Source organism: Triturus cristatus, chromosome 2_1 (assembly GCF_964204655.1).
Source record: "Triturus cristatus chromosome 2_1, aTriCri1.1, whole genome shotgun sequence".
NCBI lineage: Eukaryota > Metazoa > Chordata > Amphibia > Caudata > Salamandridae > Triturus > Triturus cristatus.
The window spans coordinates 1,149,099,373-1,149,114,367 of record NC_140581.1 but is presented as its reverse complement, the minus strand read 5'-3'; the positions used below and the strand labels follow the sequence as shown (position 1 = coordinate 1,149,114,367).

At 43.4% G+C, this 14,995-nt stretch overlaps 1 protein-coding gene across 1 annotated transcript in view; it reads left to right on the top strand.

Annotated features, from left to right (window-relative positions):
• The window catches only part of EXOSC3 (exosome component 3), a 28,813-nt gene extending 21,487 nt beyond the window's left edge, over window positions 1-7,326 (top strand). The window contains exon 4 of the mRNA XM_085636587.1: window positions 6,963-7,326. Within this exon, the coding sequence (XP_085492713.1) occupies window positions 6,963-7,170 (208 nt within the window). The 3' untranslated portion in view covers window positions 7,171-7,326. The remainder of the gene's footprint in view (window positions 1-6,962) is intronic.
• Window positions 7,327-14,995: the final 7,669 nt, after the last annotated feature.

Below are 14,995 nucleotides of genomic sequence, written 5' to 3'. Positions count from 1 at the left end.
ACAGGCTGGACAGGAGCTAACGGAGGGGGCCCAAGCCCACTCCACAAGGAAGAAGGGGGCCACAGTTGCCTTCCTGGCAAACACGCCCATCCAAGACATTTGTCTCGCAGCAACTTGGGCATCCGTGCACACGTTCACGAAGCACTACTGCGTGGACATTCAAATGAATAAGGAAGCACAGGTCGGACAGAAGGTGCTACAACACATTTTCAACGACCAGCGATCATCTTCCACCCAGCCACCACAGAAATAGGAAAACCGCTACAAAATCTATGCACAGCATAGTGAATCCAGAAAGATTCACGCTGCAAAACGAAAAGTTTCTTACCTGTCGGTGTAGTTTTGCAGCTTGAAGATCTTTCTGGATTCACTAGCGAACCCACCCACCTCCGCCAGGAAGATGAGGCTGGAGGAAGAGGGGGTGAAATGGATAGGATCAAAGAAGTGGAAACGTACAGAAATATGGACAAAAGGATTAATCAATCGCCTAGGGTAAAAAAAAAAAAAAAAGGAAAAAACAGGGAAAAAAGAACCCGAAGATGGCGCCCCAAAGGTGGGACTTCCGCAGGAAGCACGACGACGTCACGGGAGGTGCACCAAATGGTGGACGTCGACGCCCACCTGGGCTACAAAAAAAAAAAAAAACAAAGGAAAGACTACGAATCCGGACCCAACCACAAGATCGCGGAATAATGCACAGCATAGTGAATCCAGAAAGATCTTCAAGCTGCAAAACTACACCGACAGGTAAGAAACTTTTCGTTATGCATGATGAGGATGTTATACATCATTGTTCTCTACCTACTGGAAATCCAAGTAGAGGTATCTTATCAGCTGTCTGAATGTGTGGGTGACCCCTAAAATTGTGTACCCCAGAACGTTGTCTTAACAGGACGTCCATGGGTGGATGAATCTGAGCTGGTGTTGAACCTCAATTTCGTGTGGCAAAGTGCCGCCGTGATAAGGCTCCTTACAGCGTGTCAAATTACAGTCAATTAAGCAAGAACAAACTCAATAATTAAGTTCTAGGGCAGGAATATACATTTATATATGTTTATTACAAAATTCAAAAGGTGTATAGAAATCACAAGTGCAAATGCATAAAGTTATTGCCATAAAGGCTGCCAGCAAATAGAGCAATACAGAATGATGTGCAAAATCAGAAACATCATAAGTCCCAAGTGAGTAGCAAAATCAATAAGAAAAAAGGCAGCATCTCTGGCTTACCCAAAATCTGGGGTTTTTATACAATTGTCTGGCATAAAAAGTCATCAATTCCTGAAAAAAAATCATGGTGTGAGCAAAAGAATTATAGTCCCAAGCAAATCCGAGCACAGTCCTAAGAAACATCTTATTCCCCATAGCATCTAAGCACTATCCCCCTACATGAATATTGATTCTGCCCACTCTATTCTAATGCCATCCTGAGATGGCAGAGTGAACTAGTTACAAAAACCGCAGCAAACTGTTGCGAATGAATGCCGTACAGCGAGCTAGCAGAAGGGCCTTGGAAAAGTGCAACACTACTTTATCTGTATTGGAAAGTTTTCTTTGAGCACAGCAAGAACAATGTCAATAGAAATAAACATGACTGTGCTTGACTGTGTGCTGCAGAAATGAACAGTGAACATACAGGAGACATCCATTTTGAACAAGATGGCGTTGAGGCCTTGTTAACATAAGCCAGGACTGTTGCTGAGGGCCTGCAATATGGATCTGAATTTAGCAGTTTTTGAATCCGTCCAATTTGTGGGATCGATATGCTAGTTTGACAGTTGGGTGTATATAATCTGTATAATTTTAGGGAGGAAAACTATGGTTAGATGTATAAGCTTGATGAGTTACTCATTGTTGGAATGGGAGTGTCCCCTGCATGGTGAAACAAATGTGTACCCCTGCCCATAGCTTGCCTAGTTGCTGGTTGTCTGGTATCCTAACTTTTTTTTGGCTCAGCCCACTCAAAAACCCTGAATGAGTGCTGAAGCCTGGGCTTTTCGAACCTGTTCTGAGACCCAAAGCTGCACTTTGTGGTCATGAGGAGCACACCAAGCGTGTCCTCTAGAAGGTATGAGATTACTGCCTCTATCCTTAGTCTTGAACACTAGAAGGTGGTGTCAGCATACCACTTTGGTTATTTATGTAGCTGAACAGGCCTTTTTCCTGTTTAGGTAAGAGCAATGCCTATTGGCCCATTCTAGTAAGGTCCACCTAGAATGTAGTGTCAAGAACCGGCTTTGGCATCTGTGTGAATGCATTTGTTGGTGGTAGTACTCCATATTGTAAATGTGAGTATGACTGCATAGACCAAGTTTAAGTTTAATTTATTTGATTTAGTTCTCTGCTGAGACCAGCAGAATCCATTTTAGGTTCTACCCAGTAAAACGGAGCACAAGGTGGAAATTGTGATCAGCCTCCTCAGACTGGGAAATATACAGCTAGCATTCATAGCCGGAGGCTTTAGCCCAGACTCTAAAGCGTAGGAGTATGCAGACAGTGCTGCTTTTAGAAATGCATTAGTGACCTTTTGGAAGGAATATGCCACTTACCAGTATGTATCTGTTCTTGGCATGTAGAGCTGCAGATCTACACACTTGTGCATAGATCGACATCTGGTGTTGGGCCCGGATGTTTGCAGTTTGTTTTTCCTCTTGGAAAGTCTTTGGCAGTCACGAGGTCGGTGACTCCCTTTGGATCGTATTGCGCATGGGCTTCGGCTCCATCCTCAGATTGTTTTTCGCCAGCAGTGAAAGATGGAGCGTAGTAGTAACAGTGAAGATGCCCATGTGTGTGCTATCTAAATAAGATAAACTGGAACAGATAGCCGGGGAGGCGGGTGGGCGTGTGTAGATCTGCAGCTCTACATGCCAAGAACAGATGCATACTGGTAAGTAGCATATTCCGTTCGAGGCATATGAGCTGCAGATTACACACTTGTGCATAGATTATATAGCAGTACCCACCGTTAGCGGCGACCACCCGTATCTGTTGCAGTGGTTTGAAATAATGTTTTGAGTACAGCCTGGCCCACACTAGCTTGTTGCTTAGTTTGCACATCTACACAATAGTGTTTGGTGAAAGTGTGCGGTGTTGACCATGTAGCTGCTTTGCAGATATCATCTAATGGGATGTTCCCTAAGAATGCCATGGAAGCCCTTATTTTTCGTGTAGAATGGGCTTTCGGGGGAATGGATAGCGTTCGCTTTGCTTTATGGTAGCAGATTTGAATGCATTTTACAATCCACCTAGCTATCCCCGATTTTGAGACGGGGTTACCTTTGTGTGGTGGAGAGAAAGAAACAAACAGTTGTTCGGTCTTACGGAAAGATTGTGTTCTCTGAATGTAGTAGAGTAAGGCTCGTTTCACATCCAGTGTGTGAAGAGCCCTTTCTGCAACGGTCTGTGGTTGCGAGAAAAATACTGGTAGTTCTACTGTTTGGTTTAGGTGAAAGGGAGAAATGACTTTAGGGAGGAATTTTGGGTTGATACGGAGAACAACTTTGTTATGGTGCATTTGGAGAAAGGGTTCTTGGATGGTAAGTGCTTGTATCTCACTGACCCTTCTAAGGGAAGTGATGGTTACAAGAAAAGCGGTTTTCCATGTTAGGAACTGTAGTTCGCATTTATGGAGAGGTTCGAAGGGAGGCCCCATTAGCCTTGTGAGAACGATATTTAAGTTCCACACAGGTGAGGGTGGCACTCTGGGGGGAATTATTCTTTTAAGGCCTTTCATGAAGGCTTTAATGGCAGGTACTCTGAAGAGTGAGAGATGTTGCCTGTTTTGTAGGTAAGCTGCAATAGCTGCGAGGTGTAGTCTAATGGACGTATAGGCTAGATTGCACCTTTGTAGGTGGAGTAAGTAGCCTATTATGTGTTGAATGGACATGTCCAGTGGATTGATGGTGTTGTTATGGCAATAAACAACAAAACGTTTCCACTTGGCGGCGTAGCACGCTCTAGTGGTATGTCTTCTAGCTTCTCTGATGACGTTCATACAGTCAGGGGGAAGATTTAGGTACCCGAATTCTAAGATTTCAGGAGCCAGATCGCAAGGTTGAGCTGCGCTGGGTCCGGGTGTTTGATCTCTCCATGGTTCTGGGTTAAGAGGTGTGGAGAGAGGTGTAGTTTTTGGTGTGGCACTACAGATAGTTCCAGCAGTGTGGTATACCACGGTTGTCTGGCCCACGTTGGAGCTACTAGGATTAGTGTGAGGGAGTGTTGTTGTAGTTTGCACACCACTAGTGGAATGAGTGGGAGAGGCGGAAAAGCGTACGCAAATTTGCCTGACCAGTTCATCCATATTGCATTTCCTTTGGACAAGCTCTTGGATCCCCACTGAATACCGATTATTTCTATATTTTACTACTAAAAAAGCAGTCAGGAGTGGTTTTTTGGTTCTTTTGTAACCATTGCACCCAAAGTAATACATAGCCTAAGGCAGAACTGTAATAAAAGCTGTAACATATTGAACTGTCTACCTACAACTTATGTGAACATTCAGCACATTTATATGGCACATTTTCAGTTTTTGTATGGTCCTAAAATGCTTCTGAATCTAAACACACTAACACCTTGGTAAGGGCATTCTCCGTTCTATAACATTAGCACTTCAGCTGTTGTAAACACTATATAAATGTTTATAACTTACCATATGGCATTCCATACCAAGCATTGGTAAAGCCAATAGGTCTCACGTATGCAAGATCTATTGGCTGTCCGTGTTTTTTTAGCCATATTATACAGCAGCTCTAGCTTCAGTGAAGAGTAACTGAAAGTAAAAAAAAGTGTTATAACGTGTACAGTGCTGGCTGTATCATACAGGTTTTTTGCATTACTTTCAGCTATTTGTAAAACCGTAAAAAAAAAGCACATAGGCAAGACTTATTGCCCTTGCCAGTGCTTGTTTTAAGGCATCTTTTAATTACAGTGGTTAGAGAAGGCAGAAGTGCAGTATGTAGCACTTGATTGAGATTTATTAAACAGAAGAGAGCCTGCCTGCTAGGAGCCCCAGAGTGATAACCCAGAGGAGGGGGCAAGGCACAGGCTTTTTTTTATGATGTATTAATTACAGCGCTTGAAGAATGTAGAAGTGCAGCTTGTAGTGCTACACAAGCTAGTATAAACAGCTAGAAAGACAGCCTTCTTAGGCCCTTGGAGGGATGGTTTGTGTCAGGGAGCTATTTAAGTTTGAAGACGTCTGGGTTAGATGGTAGGCAGAAGGGCAGTGAGCAGAATTAGTTGTATTGCAAAGAGAATCCTTTAGGCAGGTCTTGCTCAATGTGTCTCTTCCAGAGATTATACTGCAAAAGGCTGATCACTCCCAGGTGTAGAGTGTCACATGTTATTGTGCAATAAGTTGTGGTTTCTCCAGTTTTTAGAGGACCCTCATCAATACCTGCGGTGAGGAGCCATCACCCTGACAAAGAATTTGTCTGCTCTGCAGAGGAGTAACACATAAGGGAAGAGAACAGCTGTAATTTGATCCCAGGACACCGAGAATGGGATCTGCAGCCCTTGTTTTAAAATTGAGACCCGGACTCTCCTACTTGGTTCCAGATTCCTATTGTCCAAGGAGGGTATACCCACAGGGTACTCCTGAATATCGTAAAATGCAAGGCTGGTGTCACTGACAGCTAGTCTAAGAGGTGAGGGGACATCACCTGGAAGTCTGCCTGGGATCATGTGAACCCATTCTCTATGCTGAAGGAGGGGAAGATGCGTTGCCTCTGCAGGAGTTGACTGCCCCAGGGATAGAGACCTACCTGGTGTGTCCAGTGTTTGGAACAGGTTAAAGGAGCAGACTGAATCCGACCATGGCCAACCCGCAAATTGGAATGGGTCTCCTGGCCTTCTTGTAGAAAAGCGTGACAAGCACTTGAGATGTACTGACCAGCATCACCCAAGAGGGCAGAGCAGTGAGACTGACCTGTTGACCAAAGCCGAGGACCACTGACACTGCCAGGGGCGTCATTGAAGCAACCACAAACCTATTGTGTGTAGGCCTGCCCATGATCTCTAGACTGGTCACTTTGCACCTCTGTGCTTCAGTGGAGTCCCCACACGTGCCAATCAACTCACCGGAAGCTGAGCCTTCCTTAAAACCATGAACAGAAGATAATGCGGTTTGACTACTGAACATGTGGGTGGGGGGGTGATTAGTAACTACTGAACACCACAACAAGCTTCAGTGGTAGAGCATTAAAGACTGACCCACGGGTCACTGATATCAGGGAAGATGCTCATGCACATAAACGTGAACTCGCACCTGAGCCGTGTTTAGTGCTGATAAGCCCTGAGTTTTAGGATTCTGTGCCTAAAGCCTGTGTAGGTATTAATGAGTATTGGTTTATATAATCAAGCATGTCTCTTTTTAAAAAGTAGCACTGAGCTGGATAATATTTGTGTCTGTTTTGAATACTGTATAAGCTTGGAGTTTTGATTGGCTGCAGGATTGAGTAAAATTGTGAGCAGTTTGACCCCAGAGGTGCGGACATGGTGTATAAATATAGATTGATATGTGGCTGAAAGGGTGTGCACAGTAGCAGTGGTTGCTCCAAGATTATTTTTTTTTTTTTTTTAAACTCTTGTGACCTAGAAGTCAGAATTTTTTGCTTGGTTTATGTGATTATTTCCTTGCATTGTCATGATTTGAAAGATAATATGGGTAAGAGACAGGTGTGTGAAGTATATGTATTCTACTGGTTAACGTATGTTTGTGTTATTAGACGGTTTGCTATGCGTGTAATGATTATCGAATGTCAGTTTAACATTATCGAATGTCAGCTTCACATTAAGAGTTTTATTTGTAGCCTCTTTCTTGATTTGCAACATGTAAACGCTGTAAAATATTTAAAGAAAATGTGATGCTTGAATCCTCAGTTTTGTATCATTCTACAGCCATCAATGCGTGCGTGTGGACTGTTTTAACCAACTCTAAACAATTTTTCTCCTCTCCTAACGTTTAGGCTTCTGACGCCACAATGTGACATTATTCAGGACCTGTCAAAAGTGTATCCGTTGGAGATTGTGATTGGAATGAATGGCAGAATATGGGTGAAGGCAAAAACTGTACAGCAGACTCTAATTGTGGCAAATATCTTGGAGGCATGTGAACACATGACAGCAGAACAAAGAAAATCTGTCTTTGCAAGGTTTGCTGAAAACATGATGTAGTCGAAATCGTATGAAAACCATTTCTATTATCTGAATTGAACTAAGCCTTTCAATGCTACAAATTATGGCGCATCTGCTCCTGTTTTCTGGGGTCTAGTTTTTTTATGTGAAATCTTGACGACTTTTATTTTTAATAAACTATATATTTTTATAGTACTCTTTTGTCTCCTAGTCTGTTTATATGACTTCCTTGTTATAATCAGACATATGACAACTTTCCTCAGAGTGGCTTTATGCCAACAAATGCATGCTTACACCGTTACCACAACTGAAATCCTTATTAAAACTAACATGCTTATGAGACTGACTTTTTATTTTATTTTATCACAGGCTAAAAACACGGTATGCTGTAGCTAATGTAGAACATCAAGACTTCTTTAAAAAAAAAAAAAGTGTTTCATTGGACATCCCCCGCGCCCTGGAAAATCTACAATGCAACTTGTAACTGTGGACCTCCGAATACCGACATTGTACAGTCGCACCTTAATGAATGGGTAGCAAGGCTGAACTGTCTAGGCATACACTACTGAACTTTGGGTGTGATGTATAACATTATTTTCAAACAGCACACATATCACTCCCAGTTAGTGTCCAGGTAGTGTTTTGTTTTAAAGAAAGAGATTAGACATTCTTTCCCTATTGGATAGAAATTGATTTATAATCTAGCCTACTGCTGAGGGCTATTCCTGTTGTCAAAGGCCCGGAGCAGCAGACCTGTTACGAGGGAGACTTACTTTAACAACCAGTGTAGCCCGAGGCAGAAGAGCTGTACGGATATTGGAACATTCCACCTCCTGAGGGTAGAATGCTTTAACTTGGAAAGGGGGAAACAGAAAGACAAACTTGGGAATGTTAGAGCAGAAGGCTTAAACCAATAATTCTAAGCCCTGAGCCACTTCATAGTCTTCAGCGAGCTCCCAACATTCCGATGTTCTAATTAGTTTAATTTAGCCCACATACTGTAGGCTCCCGAAGGAAGGCCTACAGACGGTTCATATTTTCTTAAGCGCTAATGGACTTATTCATTGTGACTCTGCCACAAGTTGTAGTAGTACCAGGGGGGCTACAACATTAACTGCTTCAAAATCTAAACTTGTTTATATCGGTCATGTACTCTAAATCGTTGTTTTCTTTGATTTTGGGCCAGGTGCACAATGCCCATTGGGCTGAAAGGGCTTTAACACAACTCTTTTCCCCCCACATCGTCTGCCGTAGCCCGGGCTGTGGAGTACAGAGGCAGTTCTTCAACTGTCCTGGGCAGGGGGCTAACTACTCAGACTTGGCCTCTTACAAAGTACTTTGTAGGTCTTCAAAAGTCCGTTTATCAGTTCACAGGTCTTTGTGTATTTTAATTGCTACCGGCCCCCTGCTGACCCCACTCCTGTTAAAAAAAGTTTCTGCCAGAGTTGGAGAAAGGATGAAATGATTTCATTTACAATACAAATATGGCCATGTGGCATATTAATATAAGGTGCCCAGCTATTGACCTGGTTGCCTGTAAACTCCAAAACAGGAACTGAGAGACCTCGACGTGGTATGTAATTCATCATTTAAAATCTACCAAAGACTCCGATTTCAAAAAGTATATTTCTTTAATTTGGAAGCGTTTCACTTACATACTCTAAAATGAATTTCGATATTGACTGACATTTATCAGGATTCACACTTTTAAACATTCATGCCTGTGATGAATCTGCTATTAGCGATGCTACGGGTATTTTGCGATTTAAGTGTTTTTCAAACAATATTGTATTCAACTCATTTGCCACATAATCCTTTGTCTGCTGCATAATCTAGAGATTTTGACCCCCAAAAAATAGTTTCTAGCTCAAACAGATCTAAAATTTTCTAAATAAAAATAACATGGCAATGCGTCTTCCTGCGATCTAGAAGGGTCTTTGCAAAGGTTGAATGGTCATATTTCAGTTGCTTAATGCTGTATTTAGATGTTAAATTGGTATTAATAAGGTAACATCTTTCAGAGACAGTGTTACCATGTGTAAAATGACAAAATAATAAGGTAATACTAGCACAAAATGTGCTGCATTACGTTACATAATTTGCCTTTTCTTGACTCATAATTTAGTCCTCCAATGCCACATAATTCCAGTGGGCCTGGCTAGTAGTGAAACAATTGGCAAGTCAGTTGTCGTGTGACCCCTGCTTAGATTTTTAGAACATACAGAGCAACATAAAAGTCTATTAAATCTTCTAAAAGTGAAGTTTTTGTAGAGGGCACATACTAAATTGAGTTTTCTTTTTTAAATGTGCTCTTAAAAGGGACGTTAGAAGACATGGAGGCACAGTGAAATAAGGTATTTGACTTGGTTAAAACACATTTTGTCCAGCAGGTAAACTGTGATTGAAACCAGGTTTCCTGGTTTTGTGGTGCACAATTTAGCGGCTAGATGAAGAGGAAGTGTCTTTGAGACTGATATTAGGGTGTAGGTGGCAGAATCCCCAAGAAGTCTTGGCCTGAAGTTCCAAGAGTACTTTTTCCACAGCCAGAGCTCAGCATCTGGGTCTAGCCTTCAATGAGACTTCCACCTCTGGAAAAGTAACTTTTGGTATGTTCAGAAGGCTGACATTTTGTTGCAGGATCAGCTTTGATAATCCTAGTTCAAATTACCGCTGAATCCCCACTTGCCAACTGCCAAGGATAAGGTCTTCGCGTCTAGGGATACATCATCCTGTATTCATACAGCTCACACAGGTTCACGAATCATCCTCCACTCACACGGTCACTACTTGGGTCTCGCACTGAGCAACAAGATTACGGACACCCAGCGTATTAATTGGGTACGGGGGATGGTAACTGCCCATCATAGGCGCCGCTCACTGAGGAACGGCCCGGAGAGACCCTGTCCATAGGTTTCACCACGATCTGCAGCTCAAGGGGCTGACCTGCTCGGGCTGTGGGAGTCTCAATGCCACCAAAGAAGGTCACAATAACAGGGTATCTAGCTATTTCACTCCAGTGGAACCTCGCAGCACCTCCACGTAGCCTCATACACTAGACGCCATGGCTCTAACCAAAGAAGATCTCCTTAGCTCTCTGAAAGATTTTATGAGAACTTCGTGAGGAGCTAAAGGGGGATATTGCTACCTCCCTGGAATTGCTTAGATCAGACATTAACAATCACTTAGCGACACTTCAAAATGATGCTGATTCGGTGGGCACGAGGACTCTGGACATGGAATCCAAGCTGCAGGGGCTAGAACCATGCACTGACTGGGTAGAGGAAAAGGTGAATCTTCTCATGGGGCAACTTCAGTCCTCCATACTGAAATGCGAAGACTTGGAAAACAGGTCCTGCAGGGACATTAATCAAATTTGTAACCTAGCAGAAGGCCCCAATCTAGAGGCCTTTGTAATTGGGCTGTTCTGTGAATTATTGGGGAGACCCACCTGAAGGTGAAAATTGACAAGGTGCACAGAGTGGACTCCCTGCAGGCCAGGGAGAAAAAACACCCAAGGGATGTGCTTGCCAAGTTCCACTCCTTTAAAGTGAAAGCTGCCGTTCTTCAGGCCGCTCTGAGGTGAGAGGAGGTCTCCTTCCAATATGCTTCTTGTTCTATCTTTCAAGACATCGCCCCGGCTATGTTGGTGCGTCGTCTACAGTTTGGTCAGGCCACAGATAAGCTACGACAGCACATTATCAGTTATCGCTGGACTTACCCCTTTGAGCTGGCGTTTGAGCTTCACAATAAAGCATACCATGTTACGCAACTGCAAGAAGCGACACAGATCTTGGGTATTATGCCTGCCTCGGGACAAGCTGCGGAGGGGAGTGGTGGGGAAGCTTCTGGCTCCTTGGCTACAAGGACAGAAGCCAGTGGCAGACTCAGTCGAGACCAAAGTCACAGAAAAAACGTTGAACTGAGAAGTTCGGAATCTATTAGAAATCTTGGGATACTGAATGATGGTCTCTTTACTGGGGGAACTCTGTTGTCTCACAGGAGAAAGTTAGTGAACCGAGAGTTTGAGTGGTGATGGGCTGGGGCTTTCAGCAGGGGGCTTGTTCTTAAGCTTATTATTGAAATGCTCTCTCGCTACTCTAAATTTGTTTATTTCCTGTTGGCATATGCTTCCATGATGATGCCTAAGCAGGTGATGGCTAATACGCCTGAGAAGAGGCATCAGCTTTTGGTAATGTATTGTCTAGAAGTATGTTCTAGTTCATCTGTTTTTGTTCTGGGCATTTTGGTTGTACCACATTACATGGCATTTTATTTGATCAGGCTCTTAATGGGGGGAGGGAGCGAAGGAGGGTTAACTGCAACTATTTACCATAGAGAGAGGAGAGAAGGGGGGTAGGTCCGCTCCCAGGCCATACAAGATGCACATCTCTAGTTTTTCAGTCATGGTGGTCACTACACTGACCTGGAATGTGAAAGGCCTTAACACCCCTTTTAAGAGACCTAAAGTGTGGAAGTATATTTTAGACTAAAAGCATGATGTGGTGTCCCTCCAAGCTACTCGCCTTAAATGCTCTGAAGACCATAGATTAAGACATAGGGACTACCTGCTAATGTAGAAGTCACCGCACCCTCCAAACAAAATGGAGTATTTTTTCCGCTAAAAGCTACAGTTTTGCCCAGTGGGATATAAGACTGATAGAGGGGAGGCTGGTCATGGTGAAAGGCTATCTCGGAGGACGCATGAGCCCTTTTGCCCCCCAATATGCTCCCAACATGGGTCAAGCACCTTTTTTCACCTTTTTTTGTGTCTATGCTGGGGGAATTTGCAGGAGGCAAGATCATTGTTATGGGCGACTTTATTCTTGTATGTGACTTGTGAATCGATAGCACCCATCCCCATAAGTCTGTTACAGGGAGCCTATCTAAAGCCTTAAAGAAAACATTTGGGTCTTTAAGACGCATGGTGCATCTTGCACCCTACAGATAGGGATTAAATCTTTTTTTCACACTCCAATGGGAGCTATTCCCGCCTAGACTATGCCTTCATCACTAACATATTGGTGCAGGCTTTAAGGTCAGTAGCCTTTCACGCTGTCGTCTTATCGGATCACTCTCCTGTGGCCATGAACCTAGTTCGAGATAGACTAATGCGTTATGACCAGTGAAAAATGATCAAGGTATATTTATTGAACAATCCCAATGATACTCTTCTCCCCTCAACAATCGGGACTCCTTCCAAGCAGTATTGAGGGGACATTGTACACCGTGAATTCCTCACTAAATAAACAGGACTGAGGAAAGACTGACTTTGGTGGCAGAACTCCAAGCTTCAGACACTGAGAAAGCACATATTTTTGGGTGCTTATATGAAGGTCTATATGCAGCAGAGAGCAAGATCAATTGGATTATCTGGAGGGCATCACCCTACCACCAAGTAACAGATCAAATTAAATTCTGGGGGGTCCGATTTCGGAGGAGGCGTTGCACAGGGCGATAGGAGACCTTAAGCCTCATAAATCTCCTGGGCTTGATGGGCTAACAGCCCAATTTTACAAAATCTTCAGTTCTGAGTACACCCCATAGCTGGTTTCCCTTTTTAATCAAATGGCAACCTCTGGAGTGGTTACTACCTCTATGGGTGAAGCTATCATTTCTGTGTTACCTAAGCAGGGCAAGAAGCTCAAGGCATGTGGTTTCTACTGCCCTATTGCTCTCCTGAACCTCGAGGCTAAACTGTATTAAAAAATCTCGTCAGCTAGACTAAATGACTTGCTTCCTGATTTGATCCACCTGGACCAATGTGGTTTTATTAAAGGTCTTCAAACGCATGACAACATTCGGAGTGTGATCCACTGGATTGAGAAGGCCTCCAAAAAACCTATCCCAGCAGTCTTGCTGGTGCTAGACGCAGAGAAGCCTTTCGACTGGGTAGATTAGACATTTTTATTTAATACCTTATGGAGATTTGGCTTCTGTGATCAATTTATTACCATGATTAAGGTGAACTATGTGATGCCTAGTGCCAGGGTCCTGGTAAACAGGGTGAGTTCTAACCTCTTTCACTTGAAGAAGGACGAGGCAGGGGTGGTCGTTGTCACCCCTGCTGTTTGCTTTAACTTTAGAGCTATTGGCGGCTAGGATTCGCTCCTCATCACAGATTCAGGGTATACTGTTTGGCTCCGTAGAAAATAAGATCTCATTGTTCGTTGACGACGTACTGTTATCTCTAACTGCACCTCAGACTTATGAGGCTAGAAGAGTATAGGAGAGTTCATGTTGTCATTGTGCAAGACATTGTAAATTTACTTAAAGTTAAGTCTGCGTATTCGAATGAAGATTAAGTGAGTGCTAGAAGCTGAGTGAGGTTAAGTGAGTATTAGGCAACTGCGTGAGGTTAAATGAGGTAAAAATGTCACTGAACGGATCAACGTTGTACAGATCGATGCAGAGTTTGGAAGTCGCCGTATCCAAAAGGAAACCACCTGCTAAGGATAGAAAATACTCGTGAACATTACATCAAAGCATCAAGTTAGGTTAAGCGACCTAAGAGCCTATGGTAGAAGGGCCTGAGGTCGGCGTGTCCATAAAGGGATCATCTGGCCTATCGAGGAATCTTTTTAGTTGTAAGTGGTCTCTGAAGAAGTGCGGGGACCCCTGAATAATTAAGCGGAATTTTGCTGTGCCCATGAAGGCAAATTGATAGTTCAAGGATCGTAGTCTTGGTCGAAGTGCTAGGAACCCCTTTCTGGTGTCCACAGTTTCTTTGCTGTAGTCTTGAGAGATGAAAATGTTGCTGTTTTTCCACAGGATATGTTTTTTTTTTACGCATGAAGGCAAGGATCTGCTCTACATGTTGGTAACAGAGAGGTTTGCATACAATTGGCCTTGGTGTTTTCTGGCTTGCTACAATTCTAGTTGGGACCCGATGGGCCCTGTCAAATTCCAGCGGTTTACTAAAAGGCAAGTTAGTGGCTTGCGCGAACCAGTTTTCCAAGAAGGCGATGCCTGAAGGATCTTCCTCTCCTTCCGGTATTCCAAAACTTCTTAGATTTCCTCCTCTGTTCCTGTCTTTCAGCCCTGACAAACGTTTCGTTAGAGAGTCTGTTGTGATTGTTAGGTTTTTGAGGGATTTACACACTTTAGTTTCGGTGTCTTCTAGCTGGCTAATTCTGCTCTCTGTTTCAGACAATCTGATGTTAGTGTGTCTAATTTCAGAGATTTCTTCCTTCGTTCATTTGACGAGATCATGAACCTCAGCTAGTTTGCTTAATATGGTATCCATTGGTGCGTTGATGTCACATTTGCCTTTTGTAGGTGAATCTGGATTTGGAGGAACGGCTTTGAGTCTCTTGAGGTTCTTAGCTTCCTTGTCAGCCATTTTTAGGTGATTGCCGTTTTTCTGCAGTGTGCCTGGTACACTTGGTATAAATGGCCTTGACGCTTATGGCACACGCACTGGTTACTCTAGACTGATTGCAGCAACACTTGTAGTTGATGACTGCTAGGCACTAGTGTGCAGACTGATCCTGAGTATTCTAGTTATCCTGGATTTTCTGATTATCCTTATTTCTGAAAAGCACGAAAATGCTTGCATTTGTTGGGAGGTGCCTGACTACTAGTCCCTGCGTTTTACAGTGTGTTCGGTGCAGTGCCTTGGTACTGGATACAGGTTGTCTTAATTCATTGGTAAAATTGGTATTCAGCCGGTCACTCCATATCCGGGTATTAGATACCAACTACAGGGTGGGTTACAGAAAGCGTATAAGAAACAGTGTACAGCGCATAGCAACACACACAGCGCCAGTTTATAGCGAGTAGCGTAAGCTGCGTGTACAAAGACCTCTAAAATGCACAATGCAATGCAGCAGTGCACGCAGTAGCCTCCGATTTCTCTAGAATGTTA